This window comes from Xenopus laevis, chromosome 8S, assembly GCF_017654675.1.
Source record: "Xenopus laevis strain J_2021 chromosome 8S, Xenopus_laevis_v10.1, whole genome shotgun sequence".
NCBI lineage: Eukaryota > Metazoa > Chordata > Amphibia > Anura > Pipidae > Xenopus > Xenopus laevis.
The window spans coordinates 17,577,914-17,601,599 of NC_054386.1; the positions used below are offsets into that span (position 1 = coordinate 17,577,914).

At 40.1% G+C, this 23,686-nt stretch overlaps 1 protein-coding gene across 2 annotated transcripts; it reads left to right on the top strand.

Moving 5' to 3' along the window:
* The first annotated feature begins 316 nt into the window (after window positions 1–316).
* On the top strand, window positions 317–10,484 carry fbxo33.S (F-box protein 33 S homeolog). Of its 2 annotated transcripts, XM_018232380.2 has the most exons (5): window positions 317–817; window positions 1,065–1,573; window positions 4,734–4,844; window positions 7,758–8,443; window positions 9,889–10,484. In XM_018232380.2, the coding sequence occupies exons 2-5, from the start codon at window positions 1,092–1,094 to the stop codon at window positions 10,158–10,160; spliced, it is 1,551 nt and encodes a 516-aa protein (XP_018087869.1). In that variant the 5' UTR covers window positions 317–817; window positions 1,065–1,091; the 3' UTR covers window positions 10,161–10,484. The 2 variants fall into 2 exon arrangements, with proteins under 2 accessions (XP_018087869.1, XP_018087868.1); XM_018232379.2 differs by having other exon boundaries at window positions 317–1,573.
* The last annotated feature ends 13,202 nt before the right edge of the window (window positions 10,485–23,686 follow it).

Genomic DNA, 23,686 nt, shown 5'->3' on the forward strand with positions numbered 1-23,686 from the left:
TTAGTTTTGAGCAGGCTGGGGGCAGACCACGGGCTTTTTTTAGGTGTATTACAAATTTAACAGCAATGTAAATTTGTAATACAAATTTACATTGCCTTGGCTGATGTTTTACCGGCTAGGCCAGTATTTTTTTCCAGAAAAGGTGGCAACCCTAGATGGCACTCGGAGCTCTTCGTTTTCCGCAGTTGCCTGAAGTTTCCTCGTGAGGCGACTTCAGAAAACGAAGCGCTCCGAGTGTCATCCCACCGGCGATTTAGATTCTAGCTGGCGGGAAGGCAGTTCGGGGAGATTAATCGCCCAAGGAAGCAGCAATTCATCGTCGGGCCACTACATGTTCCCGAATCTTTGACCTTAGGGCTCCTCTTTATATTATTGTCATAGCCCAGACTGTCCTTCCAATGCATAAAGCATCGACGCCGCTAATCCTTGGCAAAAACATCCCACAACAACAACAACCCCAATTACGACGAACTCAACCCGATCATGTGACCAAAAAAGAAAGTTCCGGGACAGGTCCCGCCCCCTCCAGAACTATAGACTTTACCGTTTGTTTATTACAGTAAGCAACTAAACAGAAAGCTCTCGATCGCTACAGTATTCACACTTCAAGTAGTAGGCCCTAGTCATCGGCCAAACAGGAAAGGAAAGCCACTCCTAGTCTTAACAGATGGGCCCTGTGTCTCTGCAACATGGTACGGTCTTCCATTGCCCTACGGCCCGCCCCTGTGCGCGAGTGAGCGAATCGGGGAACGTAACTAAATACGTAGAATTCTCCACTTCGTGTACGATTCACTGACAAGTACGTCCCGCGTGCTGGGTAAGTTATAGCTGCCAATGAAGACTAGACAATGGCTGTGAATAGCTCAGTGTTAGTTTATGCTACGGCCCTTATTAGCATGTCTCTGTGGTGACGGCTATTGATAGAAGATGTGCTTCTCTGCAATACTCGGGGACTTGCGTGCATAGTTTCTTTTACATCCTAACACCCCCCCGCAACACGAATAGATTGGACGGACCGGGCCCCGCCCACACCTCACTTGTCACTTCATGTTGTTGTTTTGCAGGCGCAGTCCCAGGTGCTGGCTTTTCCCATGGCTCTCTGCGGGGATGTAGGAGCCTCGTCCCTCCCCAGCGAGCTGATTGTCCATATTTTTTCGTTCCTGCCGGCTTCTGACCGGCTCCGGGCCTCCGCTGCTTGCTCACGCTGGCGGGATTGTCTCTTCTACCCGGCTCTGTGGCCTGAACTCCGCCTGGGCCTGAGAGTGTCCGCTGCGGAGCGTCCTCGCCTTGAATTCCTCATGAGAAAATGCGGGGCCTTCGTGCGTGAGCTAAGACTTGAATTCGCAGCGGAAAACTACAGTGCAGGCGGATCCGCTACCGCTGAGGCGTCAGAATCCGACGCGACGCCCCCGGCCTCCTCCTGCTGCTGCACCGCATACTCTGAGGGGGATGATGGGGCCCGGGTGGGCCTAGGGAATGAAACAGATGCGCAGCCTTCTTCCCGTTGGCTGGATGTGTTGCGCACTTACCTGGAATTGGTGCTCTGCGTGCTCCGTAGCGTCAGGAATAACAGGTAGGCTCGGCCTCCTCACAGGATCTCAGTCATTGCTTGTGGGGGATGATATTTGCAGGTGCTTGTGTAGTAGCCTCAAGGTGGCCATACACGGGGAGATCGCCAAACGAGCGTATCTCTCTCCGATATGCCCACCTTGAGGTGAGCAATATCGGGCTGATCCGATTGCGGGCCCTAGGGCCCAACGATCGGATCCTAACGAACGGGAATGGGCGGTCGGATTGCAGGACCACATCAACGAACAGATATAGCCGCGATCCGACTGGATTTTTAGTCCCATCCGATCGATATCTGGCCGACTTTAGGCCAGATCTCGATCGGGGAAGCCCGTCGGGGGCCCCATACACGGGCCAATAAGCTGCCGACACGGTCTGTGTATGGTCACCTTTATATAAGCCAATAAACAACAGAGAAGGGCTCCAGCAGTACAGTACTACCGAGCAGCAGGGTTACCAGGTCTCACTTTCAAAGTCAGCTACAAAACCAGCCCAAAACTAGCACTTTAAAAGTAGCCCAAAAATAGCACAATGTGTGCAGTGGAAAAAAAAAGTCTAAAAAAATAGAATATATGTGAACATATGCGTTTTTCACGTTTTTACTGAAGCAAAATGGGACAGATTAGGGGGGGGAGGTATAGGGGTCCCATAAGGCCCTCATATATATATATATATATATATATATATATATATATATATATATATATATATATATATATATATATATATATATAATTTCTATAAATATTGTTAAAGGAGAGTTCAACCGTTTTTGGGGGGAAAAAAAACCACGTAGACCATTTGAGAACTGTCAACTCTATTTTGAGTAGCTAGTAATGGATACATGAGTCTCTCTTACCTCTCATTCTATGAAAATGCAATGATGAGATGAAAACATTATGGCTATTTGCTTCTCAGACTGCATCATGCATTTTTCTAATGAAGGAAGAATATCTAGTATGGATATCAAATGGAAAATAGACACTGACTTGGACCACTTAGTTTAAAGGATGCAGAAAGCTTTGCATGTGCACTCGGCCTATGTTTTAATGGAATAGTTCAGTGTGAAAATAAAAACTGTGTAAATAGATAGGCTGTGCAAAATAAAAAATGTTTCTAATATAGTTAGTTAGCCAAAAATGTAATGTATAAAGGCTGGAGTGAACAGATTTCTAATAAAACAGTCAGAATCCAACTTCCTGCTTTTCAGCTCTTTAACTCTGAGTTAGTCAGCGACTTGAAGGGGGGCCACATGGTACATTTCTGTTCAGTGAGTTTGTAATTGATCCTCAGCATTCAGCTCAGATTCAAAAGCAACAGAAATGACCCATGTGGCCCCCCCTCAAGTCTCTGATTGGTTACTGCCTGGTAACCAGGGTAACCAGTCAGTGTAAACCAAGAGAGCTGAAAGTAGTGTTCTGACTGACAAGTTATACATCAAATCACTCCAGCCTTTATATATTACATTATTGGCTAACTATATTAGAAACATTTTTTATTTTGCACAGCCTATCTATTTATACAGTTTTTATTTTTACACTGAACAATTCCTTTAACAATGTGGTTCTGTCAGTGCCTGTCTTTTTGCAATTGACATCCACTGTGCTTAAAGTTCTAGAACAGAGGGCCGCCAATCTTTTTTTTTTTTACCCATGAGCCACATTCAATTGTAAAGAGAGTTGGCGAGCAACACAAGCATGATAAATGTTCCTGCAAGTGCCAAATAAGGTTTATGGTTGGCTATTTGGTAGCCCCTATGTGCACTGGTTGTCTGATGGAGACTTTATTTTGCCTCAAGCCAATAATTAAAAAATAAGCACCTGCTTTGAGGTCACTGGGAGCAACAGCCAAGGGGTTGGGGAGCAATGGGCGAACATGTTACTCGAGAGCCGCTGGTTAGGGAACACTGGTCTAGAGAATGTGCACCTGGACATCCACAAATTAGCCCTAAACTAACGAATACACTTTCTAATTTAAGAACATCTGGTAGAAATCTGTGTAGTGAAGTCCTCTGTTCCAATGCTCCATGTTTTCCAGAATGTGTATAGAAAACAGATCCGCACACACACTGGTTAATGCAGTCGGGGAGTATCCCCTTTTATTCAGCCACCAATAAAAGGTGGCTGAATAAAAGGGGATACTCCCCGACTGAATTAACCAGTGTGTGTGCGGATCTGTTTTCTATACACATTCGTTGCTAAGGGACCATGTTTTCCAGACACATTGAGCATACTTGTGTAAAAAAACATAGTGGGGTTTTCAGCAAAATACAAAATAAATCCATGACTTGTATTTTCATAGACCAATATGACTTAAAATTAGATTTGCTCTGTTGAAATGTCGGCACATTTAGACAAAACCAAGAAGAATAAAAAATGATTTCCATTATTTTTCAGATTTATTATAGACTGTCCATTTCTAAAGATGGCCATAGACGCAAAGATGCAATCGTTTTAATCCTCGAATGATTGGACTTCCCCCATCTCCCGACCTGCCACTAACCATTCAGATCAAATAAAGTAGTTAAAGAACAGATCAGCCGATGTTCTGCCCCTGACAGCAATCGTACGAAAGTTATGTCCGACAAAGCTGGTGACAGTCTCCCTCTGAAAATCGTATGATCGGCAATAGACGCAGAGATATTATCGGCAGCCGACAGAAATCTTTTAACCTGTCCGATCGAAAAAAAGTCAGGACTCAACACACATGGTCCGAAAATCGTACGAATCGAGGATTCGTACGATCGGATCTTTGGTCTACGGCTAGCTTTGGCATAGTTTCAGTTGATCTTTATGTTAAAGTTTAATTATTTGGCTTCCTCTGTTCCCAGCTTGCAATTCAATATGCTGAAAACTATCACAGCATTTCCCTAGTGTGTTTGTTTTACTTATCGTTTCTGTTCAACCTCTCTTTTTAATATTTCAGTCTGACAGTCAAACCACCGTCTTGTTGTTATTGTTAATGAGACCCTTGCACCCAGATAGCTGCTGATATTTCGAACTGGAAGAGAGGCAGAACAACAAAATGCTCAATCATTCAAAAAGCGCAAATTGTTTAAATAATATCAAAATATTTAAATACCCCTTCAACAGTAACAATACTTTATGCTGGCAAACTGATACTGGGATTCTATAAGCTTTATTTTTTTTTTCTTTTAACTATAGGAACCTCCAGAAGTTAAGCCTTTTTGGTGACATCAGTATTTTGCAACAAAATGGCACTATAACAAATACTTACCTAAATAAGGTGGACCCCGGTGGGAAAAAAATCAGGCAGTAAGTATCATATATTGATGAGTTACAGTTAATGGTAAATGTGAGCTGTTTACCTTGTTAAAAAAAAAAAAAAGCATACTGGGACAGAAGAATATTAATACAGGTATGGTAGGTATGGAATCCCTTATTTAAAAACTCGTTGTACAGAGAGCTCCAAGTTATGGAAAGGCCATCTCCCATAGATTTTTAAATTTCAATTATTTGCTTAAAATTATTTCCTGTTCTCTAGTAATAAAACAGTAGCTTGAACTTGTTCCTAACTAAGCCATTAATCTTTACAGGCTGCAGAACAATTCTATTGGGTGTTAATTTAATGCTTAAATGTTTTCAAGCAATTGGTATTCAGGTATATTGCAGTGAAAATTACGGAACCCACTCCATATCCAGAAAACCACAGATCCCAAGCATCCTATACTTGTACTGAAGAATCTGTTTATCAGTGGAGATGACAACCCTTTTGTGTGGCCATGCAATCTGAAGAGAATTTGCAATCCCTTTTAAAGTGAATTTATATGAAAAGAAGAGACCAGTCTCTATCGCAGTTGCATTGTGCATGTCGTGTGGGTAGGCAGAACAGTAATAGGGACATTGCTCTGTAGTTGTGTAAACATTTTATAAACTTCTGCCTTTAAAGGAACAATGGCACCAACAAATGAAAGTGTTTTAAAGTAACGAAAATATCAAATACTGTTGCCCTGCTCTGGTAAGGGCAGAGACACACGCTCCGATTCAGGAAGATGAGTCACCCAGCAACAAAATCTCCTCTTCTTCGGGGCGACTAATCTCCCTGAACTGCCTCCCTCCGTTTAGAATGTAAATCTCCGGCGGGATGGCAATCGTGCACTTTGTTTTCCGAAGTTGCCTCACGAGGAAACTTCGGGTGACTTCGGAAAACGAAGTGCTCCTAGTGCCATCCCTCCGACGATTTCGATGATACCCGGTGGGAGGTATTTCGGGGAGATTAGTCGCCCTGAAGAAGAGTTGATTTATTGCAGGGCGACTAAATTTCCCGAATCTAAGGGTATGTGTGTCTGTGTGCTTCAGAAGCACTACTATAGTTCATATAAACAAGCTGCTGTGTAGCAATGGAGCAATTTTTTTAAAAAAAAGCTATATGGCACAGGTTAAATAGTGGATAACAGATAACACCATTATGTTCTACAGAGCTTATCTGCTGTGTAACCTGAATGGCTGCCCCCATTGCTACACAGCAGCTTATTTATATAAACAATAGTAGTGTTTCTGAAGCAAACAAACCAGTTTTACCAGTGCAGGGCAACACTGCATTATATTTTTATTAGTTTTAAATAATTTTTTTGACGTTACTGTTCCTTTAATACAGTTTCAAGATTTTTTGCTTTACATTGTTAAATACTATTGGCAGACTAAACATAATGTCATGTTTTTATTGCATTGAAATGTAATATATAAGGTTGTATACTGTTGAACTTTTACCTCATTTCCCAGACTGTACGAGCTTAGAAAGAATTAACGCATCAAGTGATTCATTGAATTTGCTGACTGTGTAGCACATATACAGGTTGAACTCATGTACTGTGCATTGTGCCCCAGTTCTTTTGTGAAAATCTAAAAAAAAAATTCTGACCACCGTACTGGTTGTACTGACTAAGGTTTCCAATTCTAGAATTTGGCCTGCTTAGATTTGAGTTTCTATCATGCATTGACCTTACCAGCTATGGCAAAAAAGTGTGTAGCACTGCTCTAAAACTTTGCACAATCTATCAATATCAATTTATAGAAATGTGTCCAACATTTTACAGAGTTTATGCGCCCTAATATATTTATTCATATATACAGTTTATTGTCTTTGCTATAAAAGTTGACATTCAGAACAAAAACATCTACATTATCCTTATGGTATTATCCAGTGGCAGATACTACTAAATATGTTTCCAAAATAATTGTTAGAGCCCTGTAAACTCCTATATTCTTTTGTTTGCTATGGTTGACGGTTTAGGGCAAATTATGACCCTTTTACTACATAAGTACTTTTCTATTTGCATGTTTTCCGCACCGTTATTATGATAAACGGCTTTTAAAGGGGTTGTTCGCCTTTAGTTAATTTATAGTATGATGTACAGTGATATTCTGAGACAATTTGCATTAGGTTTTCACTTTTTATCATTTGTGGTTTTTGAGTTATTTAGCTTTTTATTCAGTAGCACTCCAATCTGTAGTTTCAGCAAGCTGGTTGCTATGGTCCTAATTAACCTAACAACCATGCATTGATTTGAATAAGAAACTGGAATGTGAATAGGAGAGGGCCTGGATAGAAGGATGAGTAATAAAAATTAACAATACATTTGTAGCCTTACAGGCCATTCATTTTTAGATGGGGTCAGTGACCCCCTATTTGAAAGCTGAAAAGAGTCAGAAGAAGGTAGATAAATAAAAAATAAAGACCAACTGAGAAGTTGCTTGGAATTGACCATTCTATAACATACTAAAAATTAACTTTATGGTTAACCACCCATATAAAGAGCGCGGTGTTACTTATGTGTTTTTAGTAGGATTCAGCCTTTTTCAGCAGGATTCGGCTGAATTCTTCTGCCCGACCGATCCGAATACTAATTTGCATATGCAAATTAGGGACGGGGAGCGAAATCACGTTCCTTTTTGTCTCAAAACAAGTAAGTAAAAAATGTTTCCCCTTCCCACCCCTAATTTGCGTATGCAAATTAGTGTTCGGTATTCGGGCGAATCTTTCGCGTAGGATTCAGGGTTCTTCCAAATCCAAAATAGTGGTTTTGGTGCATCCCTAGTTTTTACACTTGATTGAATTCAGGGCCCTTACATTTCTGGTAGTTTTGTCGCCTGCAATGCCACCACTTACTCCTTATTGTACTGTAGGAGGCTGTAGCTTTAAAATGAACTTTTTTTTTTTTTTTTTAGGATACAGCAATACTTTGAAGAAATATTAAAAAACAGCAGGCAGTTAAAATGGTTGTCGTGTGGATTTATGCTTGAGATTGTTACACCAACATCTTTGTCATCGTTATCTAATCCAGTTGCCAACACCATAGAACATTTAAGTTTACTAGACAATCACACTCCTGCTAATACCACCCTGGTAACTGCTGTTGAGTTGGAGCGCTTTGTTAATCTCCGCTCTCTTGCTCTGGACTTTTGTGATTTCACAGCGGAAATGGCAAGAGTGTTGGCCAACAACAACCATGTGCCTTTGCATAGACTGTCCCTTCTGGTTCACAACACTTCACTTAAAAACAAGACCCTGGATAAAATGCCAGAAGATGACGATTGGAAAGCCCTTACCCGAAATAGTGGCAATCTCCGCGTCTACATGATGGCTTTTGATGTCAAAATTGATGATATGTTGAGGATTCTAAAGCCCAGCATACCTCTAGAGAGAATTCACTTTGACAGCTACATAACCTGCGTATCAGGAGCAGTTGTAGACCTCATCTCTAGGCAGTATGACACGTTCCTTACTCACTTCATCTTAATGAATGATGTCAATGATATGTCTGGCTTCCCAGATCTCGGTGACAATAGGAATGAAGATCCTTTGGTCCTCTTGGCTTGGAGATGTATGCGACTCTCTCTTCTAGCTGTTCATGGTAAGGCTATTGTTTCTTTTGTTGTATTTGTGCTTCAAGTTACGCTTGATTTGGTGGAACATTTTTTTTCCCCTAAAATTGCATGGTATTACACTTGAAAGATACAGTTCTGGTGCTTTTGTATAATGTAGAGGTTTTCCTAAGGTTCGGTGCATTCATTTTCCCCTCCCCTTGGTGCCCAAACCTGAAAGTTCAGGGGCCAAATTGTGTCCAATTTATGAATCCACTTCATTTCCAGTTTCTTAAGCATTAAGAGTCTATCCCCCCCTCTTGGTATTTCCACAGAGTCAATCACCTCAAATTTAAGTTGACTAACTTATCTCTGTTAGTCAACTTAAATTTCAGGTGATTGACTCTGTGGAAATACCAAGAATAGGGGGCGACTCTGGCGCCTCAGGTATGCTAGATCATATAACTAGCACTAGTCACATGACTAGGGGCAGCTGGGAAACTGACAATATGTCTAGCCCCATGTCAGATTTCAAAATTGAATATAAAAAAAATCTGTTAGCTCTTTTGAAAAATGGATTTCAGTACAGAATTCTGCTGGAGCAGCACTATTAACTGATGCGTTTTGGAAAAAAAACATGTTTTCCCATGACAGTATCCCTTTAAGCCTTTCGTACCCTCTGGTATTTAATCGTCCCCATTAAATAATCGTTCAACAAAATGTATGTCCCATAGCCCAAAATTTCTTAAAATTCAAATGTTCATTCAATTTAACATAATAACATGTTTAAATTAGTACATACTGACCCCATATGAACACCTTACGCCTTTCATGTCCCATAGCCCAACATTTCATAGAATTCAAATGTTTATTCAATTTAACTATGGATGCACCAAATCCAGGATTTGCTTCAGGATTCGGCCTTTTTCAGCAGGATTCGGATTCGGCCGAATCCTTCTGCCAGGCCGAACCGAATCCGAATGCCCACCACCCGCAAACCCTGAGAATTGCCTACCCGCGTCTATACCCGCTCCCAAAATGTCTACCTGCAACCCGCAGGGTACCCGACCCGCTGCAGGACTCTACATCATAATGGACACACGAAATTCACTTTGAACATAAATTCATTTTAATGTCTACTATATAACTGTTCAGAAACAAGTGCAGTCTGCTCCATGCATGCATACTCGTGTGTACAACTGAAGCCCTTATTAAATATTTGGGGTGTATGATTAATATTGGAGACAAACCTGACTGGTGATTGTTAGCCATAGTAACTAGTCTGTGAAACCTAATACAAGTTCCCTATGGGCAACATCACCACTAGTGTTTGTCTCCAATGTTATTGTCACCACTCTGACCAAATGGAAAAATTGTGTTGAATTATTCAAATATTTGCTGTTTAGATAATACTGTACTTTATTCAAGCAAAAAAAAAAAAAACCTGTTTTAGATTTTTTTTCACTGATACATGACTCCTCCCCTCTCATTCCAGGTTACACAGTTTGGGCACATAATCTAATAGCAATTGCTCGTCTTCGTGGGCCTGATTTGAAAATGTTGGAAGTGACGGAAGAAAGCATAGACTTTGATCAAAGTGAGCTGGCAGATCAAGATGTGGATCCAGTACATAACCTTATAGAGCAGGTATCGATAGGACTTGCACGACCCTGGCGTGCCGTCATGGACATAGAGTTGCTCAGTGTATTCACAGAGCCTTCTCGCCATTTTTACAGAGAGATGCAAAACTTCAGTGAAGGCATTTAGTTTCCCCCCCCCTTTTTTTTTTTTTTTTTTAATTATCCTAGAGGTTTCCTGTGCAAAATAGGGTCCTGTTCTTTTTTTTTTTCTCAGTAGCGTGAACTAATCCTTCGTGCTGTGTTTAATCAGTATTCGCTATATAAAATTGTATGTGTGTATCTTCTTGATCAAAAAAAAAGGAAAGTCGGGTATTGGTTTAGAAGTCAAAAGTGACATTGTTCAGGGCTTACGTGGTTAAAGTACGCTTGGTCCTCAAATACAACAGTTGTTCATCGAGGGAACCGCGGCTCTAACCAGAAAGTGTATGCAGCCCGCTGGTGCAAACGCAAAGAAGAGCACTTATTAACTCTGGGGACCTTTGATTATTGTGTATTCATTGCAGGCTGTTATGCCTTTATACAGACCAATGTTGGGATTCTCCATTGATGAAAATAATGTTCAGAGATCTTTATAAATCTCTGAGGTTAAAGGAGAACCAAACCCTTTTTATTAAAATCCCCTACCCTATATAGACCCTCAGCCTAGGTGTTACCCTGGGTAAATGCCCCTAACTCTTTACTTGCCCCTCATTGCAGATTTAGGGCACCATAGTTCACGGGCGCCATCTTCTTCCCTTCCGTAATATTCGGGGAGAGCGACGTTTCGTTGCATGGGTAGTTGGTGCAATCTTTGGGTCCCGAACAACTGCGCATGCGTCAAAATCCACGGAAATTGCTAAAGCGCCGGGAGAAGACATGAAAATTACCGAACAGAAGAAGATGGCACCCGCGAACTCCGATGCCCTGAATCAGCAACGAGGGGTAAGTAAAGAGTTAGGGGCATTTACCAAAGGTAGCACGTAGGCTGGGAGGGAGCAGGGAGGGGGGGTCTATGTAGGGTGGGGGGGTAGGGGATTTTAATAAAAAGGGTTTGGTTCTCCTTAAAGATACTTGAAGATGGCTGAGAAGCTAAGCACAGATTAATCAATATGACTTTGAAGGTTTGAGCCTTTGAAGACCTTTCCATTGCAAAGATGGGCTTGCTGGCTAGCAGATCCACTCACCAGCTATTCGAGTTGAACCAAATCCACTATTTTGGATTTGGCCAAACCCATGAATCCTTAGTGAAAGATTTGGCCGAATACCAATCCGAATTCTAATTTGCATATTAGGGGTGGGAACGGGAAAACATTTATTCCTTCCTTGTTTTGTGATAAAAAGTCACTCGATTTCCCTCCCTGACCTTAATTTGCATATGCAAATTAGGATTCGGTTTGGGTTCCGCCTGGCAGAAGGCTGAATCCTGGATTCGGTGCATCCCTACCAGCTAGTAAACATGTTGTTGATAACTTAGTACACGTTTTTTCTCAGGTTGCTATATAATAACTTTGGCATTTGCGTTTTTCTTTTTTTTTTTTTTTTTACCAAGTAGTTATGCATTTTGCTATGTGTAAAAGCGGTGTGCTCAGGAGCCAAATAATATATTTTTCTTTTATAATACCTGTTTCCGAGTGGGAGTGCATAATGTAGAGTTCGCTATTTACTTGATAAAGAAGTAAAAAACGAAGCAGTCTTTTTATAGGGGATAGTTTTCTTGTTGCCTAAAAAAACAGTACTTGGTTTAATTTCTTATATTCTCAGATCAGCTTTCAAGTCTTAATTGTGAGTCATTTGTGCAACGCAACGTTAATCTGAAATATTGTTTTAACTCCTAGAGGAGCAAAGAAAACTTTGGGGGGTTAGTATTTTTTTTTTTTTTTTTTTCCTCCTGAGATGGATTTTTTTATTTAATTCCTGATAAACGTGAACACGTTTTTAGGGAGCAAACTTACAAAAGCAATGTGTTGGCAAATCTTTATTCGTGAGATCCCTGGCAACCAATTCACTGGATTTTCTCTGTCGGAGCCTGTTTCAGCTGCCAAAGAATTGATGAAAAAGTGCCCACATGCTGGCAGGGGCTAGCCGTCAATAGGCTGGCCAGATACTGCTAGATTGTAATATAAAAAGGTCGAATTTGGACCTGTGGTACGCAGCTGTGCTGTGGCTCAGTCACAACCTCAGAACTCTTACACTACCATGCACCTGTTTCACTGTGACTAGCAAATGTAGAGATAAGAAGAGATAATGAAAAAAAAAAAAAAGCTTGTTCTATCACTGGTATAAGCTGCTAGAATGCATGAAGAACATTCCACGACGTTTGTTTTAATATCTTGTTATATCTAAAAGGCTTCCCAAGCCTAATGAACTGTTTCAGGGCAACCGCGGTACGGACGTGGTCTCTGTGAGACTTCCACCTGACCCCAGTTTTAAGTGGTACGAATGTTGTGCATTTAACGATAAAAGGACAGTCTGCAATAAAAACAAAGTTCAAGTGGCCAACGTGGGTGCCCAGCAGTGCTGAGACCCGGCCGCCCTTTCATAAGCTTTGAAAATCACTTTATGCAACAGATGTCCGGATACGATTCTATTTATTGGAAGAAAAAAAAGTTTATATGTGTTTTACAAATGGTTTTACCATCTTATATTTAAAAAGAAAAATGACCTTTGACGGGTGTGCACTGTTTTGTCTCCAGTGAGCACATACCATGCAGATTTTATATGTACGTCCGTATAGAAGATCCACTGGCACAGTGTGTGTGGGGGGGGAATGCCAGATGTGCTAAAAATTTTATCTTTATAAATGTGACCAGATAAATGGGAAAAAAAAATGGAACTCCTGACAGAAAACGAGGAAACCAGCCGTATGTTTGAAATGACTGAAACTGTTTGGTTTATGTTAAATGTATATTCTTTTAATCAAATAATAAAGCATTAAAAGACAGTACTGGCTATTTGTTTTTCTCCAAAATAAATGCTCAACTAGACCTTGAGATTCATAGAATAATCGGACAAACCTGGGTGTATTGTGGGAGAGACAGAAGTAATTTCTCACACTAAGGTTCGAATGGTGAATTTGAATTTTCAGAAATAAATTGGGTCAAAATTTGAATAATCGTACAAACCTGCTTGTATTGTGGGAGAGACAGAAGTGATTTCTAACACTAAGGGGCAGATTTACTAAGGTTGAATGGTGAATTTGAATTTCCAAAAAAGATTTTGGTCAAAACTCCCAAATTTGCATTTAAAACCACCAACTTTCAAGTCTGAATGTGAGATTTATCGCACCTCAACCGTTGGAAAGCATTCACCCCGTCAGCATGTGAATTGCTGAACTTTGAGAGAAATCATGGTAGTCCGATAAATGGGGGGGAAAAAATGGAACTCCTGACAGAAAACAAGGGAACCAGCCGTATTTTTGAAATGACTGATACTGTTTGGTTTATGTTAAATGTATATTCTTTTAATCAAATAATAAAGCATTAAAAGACAGTACTGGCTATTTGTTTTTCTCCAAAATAACTGCTCAACTAGACCTTGACCTTGAGATTCATAGAATAATCGGACAAACCTTGGTGTATTGTGGGAAAGACAGAAGAAATTTCTCACACTAAGGTTCGAATGGTGAATTTGAATTTTCAGAAAAAAATTGGGTAAAAATTTGCATTCAAAACCACCAACTCGAATTTGAATGTGAGATTTATCACACCTCAACCGTTTTGAGGGTCAGGGCACACGCTCAGATTCTGGGAGATTAGTCGCCCGGCGACAAATCTCCTTTTCTTCCGGGCGACTAATCTCCCCGAACTGTCTCCCACCGGCTAGAATGTAAACCATCAACGGGATGGCACTCGGAGCGATTCGTTTTCCAAAGTAGTTTGTCTCACGAGGAAACTTGGGCGACTTCGGAAAACAAAGTGATCCGAGTGCCATCCCGTTGGCGATTTACATTCTAGCAGGCGGGAGGCAGTTCGGGGAGATTATTGGCCTGAAGAAGAGGCGATTTGTCGCCAGGCGACTAATCTCCCTGAATCTGATCGTGTGCCCTTACTCTAATAAAGAACGAACTCCTGACAGAAAACAAGGAAACCAGCCGTATGTTTGAAATGACTGATACTGTTTGGTTTATGTTAAATGTATATTCTTTTAATCAGTTAATAAAACATTAAAAGACAGTGCTGGTTATATGTTTTTCTCCAAAAGAACTGCTGATCTAGACTTGAGGAGGGGGGCACAAGGGTCAGATCTGCCGCTTTTGAATCTGGGCTGAATGCTGAGGATCAATTATAAAGTTACTGAACAGTTATGTCCCATGTGCCCCCCCCTTCAAGTCACTGACTAACTCAGAGTTATAGAGCTGCAAAGCAGGAAGTAGTGTTCTGGCTATTATGTTACACATCCAGTCACTCCAGCCTTTATACATTACATTTTTGGCTAACTAACTATATTAGAAACATTTTTTATTTTGTACAAAATAAACATTTGTTTCAAAATGAATCAGTTAATAGTGCTGCTCCAGCAGAATTCTGCACTGAAATTTCTCAAAAGAGCAAATAGATTTTTTTTATATTCAATTTTGAAATCTGACATGGGGCTAAACATATTGTCAATTTCCCAGCTGCCCCAAGTCATGTGACTTGTGCTCTGATAAACTTCAATCACTCTTTACTGCTGTACTGCAAGTTGGAGTGATATCACCCCCTCCCTTTCCCCCCCAGCAGCCTAACAACAGAACTGTGGGAAGGTAACGAGAAGCAGCTCCCTAACACAAGATAACAGCTCCCTGGAAGATCTAAGAACAGTACTAAATAGTAAAAGCAAAGTCCCACTGAGACACATTCAGTTACATTAAGTAGGAGAAATAACAGCCTGCCAGAAAGTAATTCCATCCTAAAGTGCAGGCACAAGTCACATGATTGGGGCAGCTGGGAAACTGACAAAATGTCTAGCCCCATGTCATATTTCAAAAATGAATATAAAAAAATCTTTTTGCTCTTTTGAGAAATGGATTTCAGTGCAGAATTCTGCTGGCGCAGCACTATTAACTGATGCATTTTGGAAAAAACATGTTTTTCCATGACAGTATCCCTTTAACATTTTCCTATTTTAAAAACAAGATCAATTTCTCAGTTTATACCAGTGATCCCCAGCCGGTGGCTCACCAACCCCTTGGACATCACTCCCAGTGGCTTTAAAGCAAGTGTTTATTTTGGAATTACTGCGTCTGGGCAAGTTTTAGTTGCATAAAAACCAGGATGTCCTGCCATACAGAGATTCCAGCAGGCTGCAAATCCACATCTGTCCTAACAAATTGCCCTTATATGGTACCCCCAGGAACTTTTTTCATGCTTGCGTTGCTCCCCAACTCTTTCTAAATTTAAATGTGGCTCATAAGCAAAAAAGGTTGGGGATCCCCTGTTTATACTAACAATAGAAGAATTCTGCAGGAGTGTTTTTGGGCAGCCCTGGTATGGGGAGAATAGTAAAATGTTTTATGAAGCTGTGTATAGTGAGTATGAACTGAACAAGGAGTTCAGTGAGAAGAAAAAATATATTGATATACAGTGTAGCCCCCTCCTATTTTGAATTTTCCCCAGAATTTACCATTTTTTCCCAGTTCCCCAGAAAATGTAAAATCTGGGTTTGGCTGCTAATTGCAAAATAATTGTAGAAACACATATAGGCCCAGTAAAGCCTTCACTTTTCTGAACTGCCTTATTACAGTAACTACGCAAGTGAGATATTCAGGCTGTTGTTAAACTGTACTCCCCATCTCCCTAAAGTGAAACATTTAAAAGGCACCAAAACATGCTGAATTGTGTGTTTTTAAATAGTTTTTGCTGCTTTCCTGTGTTTTGGTATAATGAAGGCCAATTGTTTTCAAACACCTGTTCCAGAACTTTGTTTAACCTTATAACAGACCAACATAGATGCTTCGAAATAGGGTGTGAATTTGCCTGCGATGGAGCACCGCGTTCCAGTAGATTTTAGATATTCAGGGAACAAGGTGAATGAGCAGGTGATGACGAATTTCCACGTTTTACTGCTGGTGAATAATTTGCCAAAAAAATTGCTGGTGTCAAAAAATTTTGAAAGCACGTCCGAAAATGTCACTCGCGTCAACACTATTCGGGTGCCCATTAACTTTAACGCCAGTGTCAAAATTGACGCAAGCTACTTTTCGGATGCACGTCCAAAATTTACACGTCGATTTTCGCGTTTCACATGTTTTTTAACATTTTTCGCCAAATTTGCCGGGAAATTTGTGACTTTTTCTGCCGAAACGAGAGAAATTTGCCCATCATTAGTGATGACAACCATGAACTGTATTTTGCATAACAAAACAATGTCATTTCTATGAAAGAGGTTTGATGGAAATGACCGAATTTTGTACTGCCCCTCAATTCTTCACAGTGAACTTTGTAATTAGAAATGCAGAATACAGTGTGCAGCTATTGGATTCCAATTTTTCAGAACGCTTGAGACCCGGGGTTGTCCAAGTAAGGGATCTTTCTGTAATTTGGATTGCCAATATGTCTGCTAAACAAAATGTAAACTCAATAGGATTGTTATACCACCAATATGGATTCATTCAGCATAGTAATTATACAAGGTTCTGTTTTATTATTGCAAATAAAATAAAAAACATTTTTAAACATTATTAAAATGTACATAATTTGATTAAAATTTACTTAATGGGAGATAGTGTTTCAGTAATTCTGATCTGTCTGGATATTGGTTTTCTAGATAAGAGCTACTTTACCTGTGATTATAATACAATAGTTTTCTGGAGTACAAGGTGCATTTTTATATACATTTTTGAATATAGTAGAATGGTAATGGAAGTGTTTATTCGGAAATGTATGGATTGTATACTGATTTTATACAAAAAATATTGTGTTACTGAGAATGTTTGCACATAGAGTAGGTGGATACTGTTTACCACAGCTATTGCCGAAAACTATTTCACAAATCAGTGTCTTTCTCACAAGATCAGATGGTGACATCTGGTGGAAACTTAAGATAACAGCACGTCCTACTGCAATTCTGTGTGCGAGGGAGAAACACTAGTTTGTTGTGTACACAGTTTAATTCCTGAGAAATGCTCTCACAAAAAGTAAAACATTGGTTATGGGGCACATTTACTAAGCTCGAGTGAAGGATTCGAAGTAAAAAAACGTTGAATTTCGAAGGTTTTTTTTTGGGTACTTCGACCATCGAATAGGCTACTTCGACTTCGAATCGAACGATTCGAACTAAAAATCATTCGACTAATCGACCATTCGATAGTCGAAGTAAAAAAACTTTGACTACCTACTTCGCCACTTAAAACCTACCGAGCACCAATGTTAGCCTATGGGGACCTTCCCAATAAGCTTTCTAAGCTTTTTCTGATCTAAGGAAAATCGTTCGATCGATGGATTAAAATCCTTCGAATCATTCGATTCGAAGGATTTAATCGTTTTAAACGATTTTTCCTTCGATCGTTCGATCTAAGTATTTGCAGTGGTCGAATGTCGAGGGTTAATTAACCCTCGATATTCGACCCTTAGTAAATGGGCCTCTATGTGTCCACTGGTGTTTTTTTCCAGAAAAAGTAGCAACCCTACTAACATAATAAATGAAAAGGAATTGCTGATGGCAGTGCTGGAATTGCAAGAGAGTATTATTGTAAGAAAAAAGTACCCTGTCTGTAACTGGCATATCAAGTAATAGCAGTCAGAGAAAAAACGAATTGTCACCGCTCAGTGGTTGCAAAAATATATACAACTCTATTGATGAATTCAATGTTTCTCATAGATTAGAGAATTAAACTAAAGTGCAGTTGCAATTAATCCAGTTTGTAAATAGATAATTAATTGAAAAAGGGGAGACCAATTAATTATATATACAGTGCTAATTAGAACATGTATAAATTAATTAAAATACAGAAACTGGGATATCTTAGATGGAATAATCAATTAGAGGCATATTTATAAAGGGTCGAATTGGAAAAACTTCCAAATTCGAATTCAAAAAGACCAACCAAAATGAAGTCAAAGTTTATTTTGGGTCGAATAGGTCAGTTTTCGATCGAATAGGTCCGTATTCGGAAGAATATGAATCTTTCGAATCGAAGGAATAGCGCATTCGATTGAATTTGAAGTTTTTCCAAAAAAATAAAAAATTCCAATTTTCAAAGTCCACCAATTGACTCCAAATAGGTTCTAGGGGGTCCCCCCATAGGCTAAAACAGCAATTTGGCAGGTTTTTAGATGGCGAATGTTCGAAGTCGAATTTTTACAAGGGACTGTACATGATAAATTTCGAATTTTTTTAAAATCCGTATCTAATTTGGACTATTCCCTATTCAAAGTGCACAAAAAATAGCTCGAAATTCAAATTTTTTTTCATTCGAAAATTCACCTCGACCTTTGATAAATCTGCCCCTAAAAGTGCAGTGCAGTACATATAATTAATTTAGATAAATACAAGTTAATTAATTTACTAAAAAGGAGTTTTCTAAGAAAGTTGTGACCAATAATTAGGATAAATTATGTAACCACAGAACTCAAATCCAATAAATAGGAGAAATTGGATAGAAAAGATTGCTGGGAGAGAAGTAGAAAAGATAGAGAAGTGTTAAACAGATAAAGAAGGTGGAGGCATCAGAGAGGGTTATAGAGAAAAGGAGAGAAGAAGAGAACAGGACTACACGGCCGATTCCGCAGCGATCCGTCGTGCTGCGCAAAATCGCAGACGTCACTTCGGATGCGACGGAAATAAGGTAAGTAATTCAATTGTCGGATCGTTTCGTAGCGTTGATGCGACGCGACTGTCAGATGTAGACGCTTCACGCTGAATCTGACAGTCGTGTCGCATCAACAATGCGACACGATCCGACACTGGCATTCATTACCTTATTTCCGTCGCATCCGACGTGACGCCTGCGATTATGGGCAGTGCGTCGGATCGCGGTGGAATCGCCTGTGTAGTCCTGTCCTTAGGAATAGTGAGAGAATGATATATATGAAATAATCTTGGGTAATATAAAATACAATGGGGTTGTGCTATGTTAAAACACACAATACAAAGAAAAGGTGCTGTGTTTGCAGAAGCTGAATTGGCAGCCAAGAAAAGTCATATGCACAATTTTCATTTTGGGGTCCCTACTGGTCACATACATAAAGTTATGAATACTGGACATCAAACTGTCCATTAGAAGGAAATAACAAAAAGGAAATAGCAAAATGGCTTTTTTTAAAAGTGGGTGAAACCAGAAAGTATTGGTGCGTGAGGCTTTTTATAACAATGGGTGTGGCTTATGGTTGTGGGAGGGTCTTGTTTTAGTGCGCCACACAATGCTTAGCACATAGAGCATCCCTCCACTTTTTTCACTCCAATTCAAGGCTGATGGTAAAGCAAGAAATACAGCTCCAGCAGTAAATACTGCACATTACATTGGGTTGTGGGTATTGTACAGCACAACAGAGATTTGACTCACATCTGCCATAACAATGTAAGCATTATGGCCATGGTACATGGAGCCATGGGATAAAAGGATGGATATTACACATACACAAAGAATGACACACCAATACATCTGGAGCTGGAGGCAGTGCCGGGTCATGCCACCAGGGTGCCCCAGGTAACCTGGGCAGCTGCGTCGCCTCCTCTGCGCCCACCTCACTTGGACGTGCGGGGGAATGCATGCGACCATGCTTGCGCATGCCCAGACGAGCGAGCGTGGCTGTGTGCTAGCGAGCATGAGCAGATTTGTGCGCAATAGCGGTGCTTGCTTGGCCCCAACAATCACGTAACTGTGGTGTTTATACAAATATTGTTGTTGTCCAAATGCTTTCCTACTATAGCGGGAATATGTGGTGTTTATACAAATGGCCTGTAGATGTCACTGTGCTCAAGACTTATACTGTGCATACTTTCTACACAGCTTGTGGGGTTAGAGTTGCTTCCTGTTGTGTAATGGCTGCATGAGGCTGCTAATAAAGCACTGTTATACTCTACTCATCCTCGGCTACCAAAAACATAACAGTAACACTGCTGGACTAGGAATAAGTGACACAGAATGTACGTGCCTGGTGCCCCCCAAGCTTTTCGCCCTAGGCACGTGCCTCTCCTGCCTACTTGGACCTTCTTGGCTCACCCCTTTCCATGACATCATAGCAGGGCAAATTTGAGGGTGCAGCGAGTTAGAGTTGGGTGCAGGTGGTGGGGCAGTGGGTTAGGGTTGGGTACCTACCTGCTAACAAGTCTGCAATGCAGCTTAAAAAGAGCTCTGATTTGCAGAGGACCGGGTTGTTTTACAGGCTAGAGATCTTGCATAACGCATGCCTGAAATGGCGATGGATATCTTATGCCAATAAGCCACACGCTGCTCACCAACCCCTTGGATGTTGCTCCTAGCGGTCTCAAAGCAATTGCTTATTTTTGAATTCCAGGCTTGGAGGCAAGTTGGTTTGTTTTAGTTGCATAAAACATGTTCCCATGGTTACTAAGCTACAGGTCATAGAGGTGTGTTCAGAAAGGGTATGGCTTTTTTTAAAAAATTGTAGCCTTTTACTAAGCTGACAGGTATTATCAACTCTTTTTGGCCATTTTTGCTACTGGGCAGTGTCGGACTGGGCCGGCGGGAAACCGGGAAAAAACCCGGTGGGCCCCGGCCCACTTGGGCCCCCGCCGGCCCAGTCCCGGTCCTAGATTGACCCCCGAACGGCAGTAAAAAAATTTCGGCGCTGTTGCGCATGCACGCGTTGGGGCTGACGTTCGCGCATGCGCATTGGGGCTGACGTTCGCGCATGCGCACTAGTTTTTGCGCATGCGCACGGGGCCCCCGAGGTTCACAACCCGGTGGGCCCCGACTGCGCCAGTCCGACCCTGCTACTGGGGTACCACCTACCATTTGTGTTTCACTTAATTTAATATGTAATTTATAATATGTGAATTCATTATATGATTTAAATAGTTTTGGGGGAGTTTGTTGCAAGCAAGCACTTTATACCAATTATACTCAAGCACTTCAATTCTAATCATTTCTTCTCTAATTGTACTTTAAGGGGGCAGATTTATCAAGGGTCGAAGTGAAAATTCGAAGTAAAAAAATTCAAATTTCAAGCTATTTTGTGTACGTCGACTATCGAATAGGCCAAAATTAGTTTTGAATTTGAAAAAAATTTGACTATTTGAATATCAAAATGTATCATGTACTTCGACTTCGACCAATCGCCATCTAAAACCTGTTGAATTGCTGATTTAGCCTATGGGGGACCTCCTGGTGGACTTTGAAAAATCAGTTATTGGGGCAAATACTTTGATTCAAATTCGTTCCAATTCCCTAAAACTTCGATTCGAACAATTCAATTGCAGCCTATTCATCCGAAGTTAAAAACTTAGATTTTTTTTATATTTTAAACTTTTTTTTTTTATTCGATTTCCGAAGTTATGTATATCTCTTTATGCTTTCAGCTGTTTTGTTCAGTGTCAAAATGTAATCACATTTCTAACTTTACAAACACTTTTATTAAGTTACGTTTTAGTAAAGGATGTTAGAAAGTCAATTGAAAATAGCTTTTTAATGAAAAGATTTCAAAAAAGGTACATGTTCTGTTTCCAAGTCATATTTCTAAATATTTGTTTTTAGGTAACTAGCCCTTCAACAAGAGCCATAATAAAAGGGACATTAAAGCCATTGGCTTAATTTGCTTGTTTAATAAAAGTGGAGCTATTAAAGGGGACCTGTCACCCAGACATAAACAGCTGTATAATAAAAGTCAATTTCAAATGAAATATGACACCCACATTCTTTTTTTTTTTATAAAGCATTCAGAACTGTTGTGAACTCATTTAAAAATCTCAGCTGTCACTCAAATATTGTCTGCCCCTCCTCTATGCCTTAGGCATAGGGGAGGAGCAAGTAATTACTTTCACTTTCCATTCAGCACTTCCTAGATGTCACTGCTCTCAACACATTCCCCCTTTCTCTTTACCATTAAATTGTGTAGCCAGTGCATGGGGATGGACATTGGGTCCCCCATTCTGGTGCACAAACAGGATTTTAAGATGATACAAGTCTTGCCTTAATAACAGTGTCCACAAAATGGCTCCTGCCTGCTTGCTATAATTATGAATTCCCGGACTGAAGGAAACAAGATTCAAATAATTTATAAAGTGTAATTAAAGTTCATTTTGCTCGAATAATGTGATAAAATAGGATTTTGAATAATTTTTTTGGGTGACGGGTCCCCTTTAAGGTGTACTAATACAGCAGTTTTCCTATGACAGAAATCAAGGCTGTGTCGTATTTGAGTAGCATAATGTCTTACACTGGAAGATTAAAACTGCCGATATCGATACTTTAGACTGATTCATTCAAATCACTATTAGGTGCCAAACACATTGTTTTTCACTAGTACAGCTTAGCAGTTTTTTGTCAGGGAAATTTTTTGAGTGACATAGATCTGCTGCATCTGTTTAGACCTAGAGGCAAACTCACTAAAGGGCGAATTTTCACCAGCGACCGCTTCGTCACACTTCGCTCCACTTTGGCAGGTGCAAATGCGTTACCACTACACTAAGTCACTAAAATTCGAAGTTGCATCTCAGCAGCCAAACGCTAGCGAAGTTTCGCTAGCGTTAATTTGTCAGCGCGATCATTTCTTAGTGATCCTTCGCTACCGTTCAATTCTGCCCAGTCAAATATTTTTAGTACTGTTACGCTAAGGTCAATTTGCATGTACATATAGCTCGTATAGATGTCTTTATTAGAGATGTAAGTTAAAATGCTTGAAGTGGCCACTTATTATTACACATGTCTAAGGAAGCAAAATAAAGATTATAGAGACCCTCTAATGTCCTAGACATGAGCCCACCCTAAAACAAATGGGGCATGCCTCTCAAATTGGTAAAAAAAATGTATATTGTATATAATGTATATAAATTATATTGCACAGGGCAGGGGTTATAAGATGGTTTGGGGCAGGGGGTGTAACTACAAAGGAAGCATGGGGCCCAGGAGGTATAGGGGGCCCCACGAGGCTCTAATTAATGAGCAATTTCAACATCTATTGGTAAAACAGGACAACCTCCGGATATGTTGGGGCCCCTAAAATGAATTTGCTGTGGGGCCCAGTAACATCTAGTTACACCACTGGTTTTGGGAAAAGGAATTGTCCTTGCACACCCCCTTTATCATTCAATATTACAAATACAGGCCATGGGTTTATGGTATTACATACTCTTTTATATGAGTATATAAAAAACCCAGACACACAATGATAATTAAGGGGCAGATTTATCAAGGGTCGAATTTCGAAGTAATGGGAGTTTTTTTCAACTCCAATAACTTCAGATTTCAAAGGAAAAAAATGTATTTAAAAAAATGTTAATTTTTTTTTCTGCCGGTGAATAAGCTGTGTTTGAATTGTCCGAATCAAAGTGAGATGGTATTCCATCTACTTAGATTCGAAGTTTTCCAACAAAAAAAAAAAACTTTGATTTTTCAAAGTCCACCAAATGACTCCAAATAGGTTTTAGGAGGTCCCCCATAGGCTAAAACAGCAATGTTTTAGACAGCGAATGGTCGAAGTTTTAAGGAGACAGTACATGATCAATTTCGATATTAGAATAGTCAAATTTTTTTCAAATCAAATTTTGGCCTATTTGATAGTCGAAGTACACAAA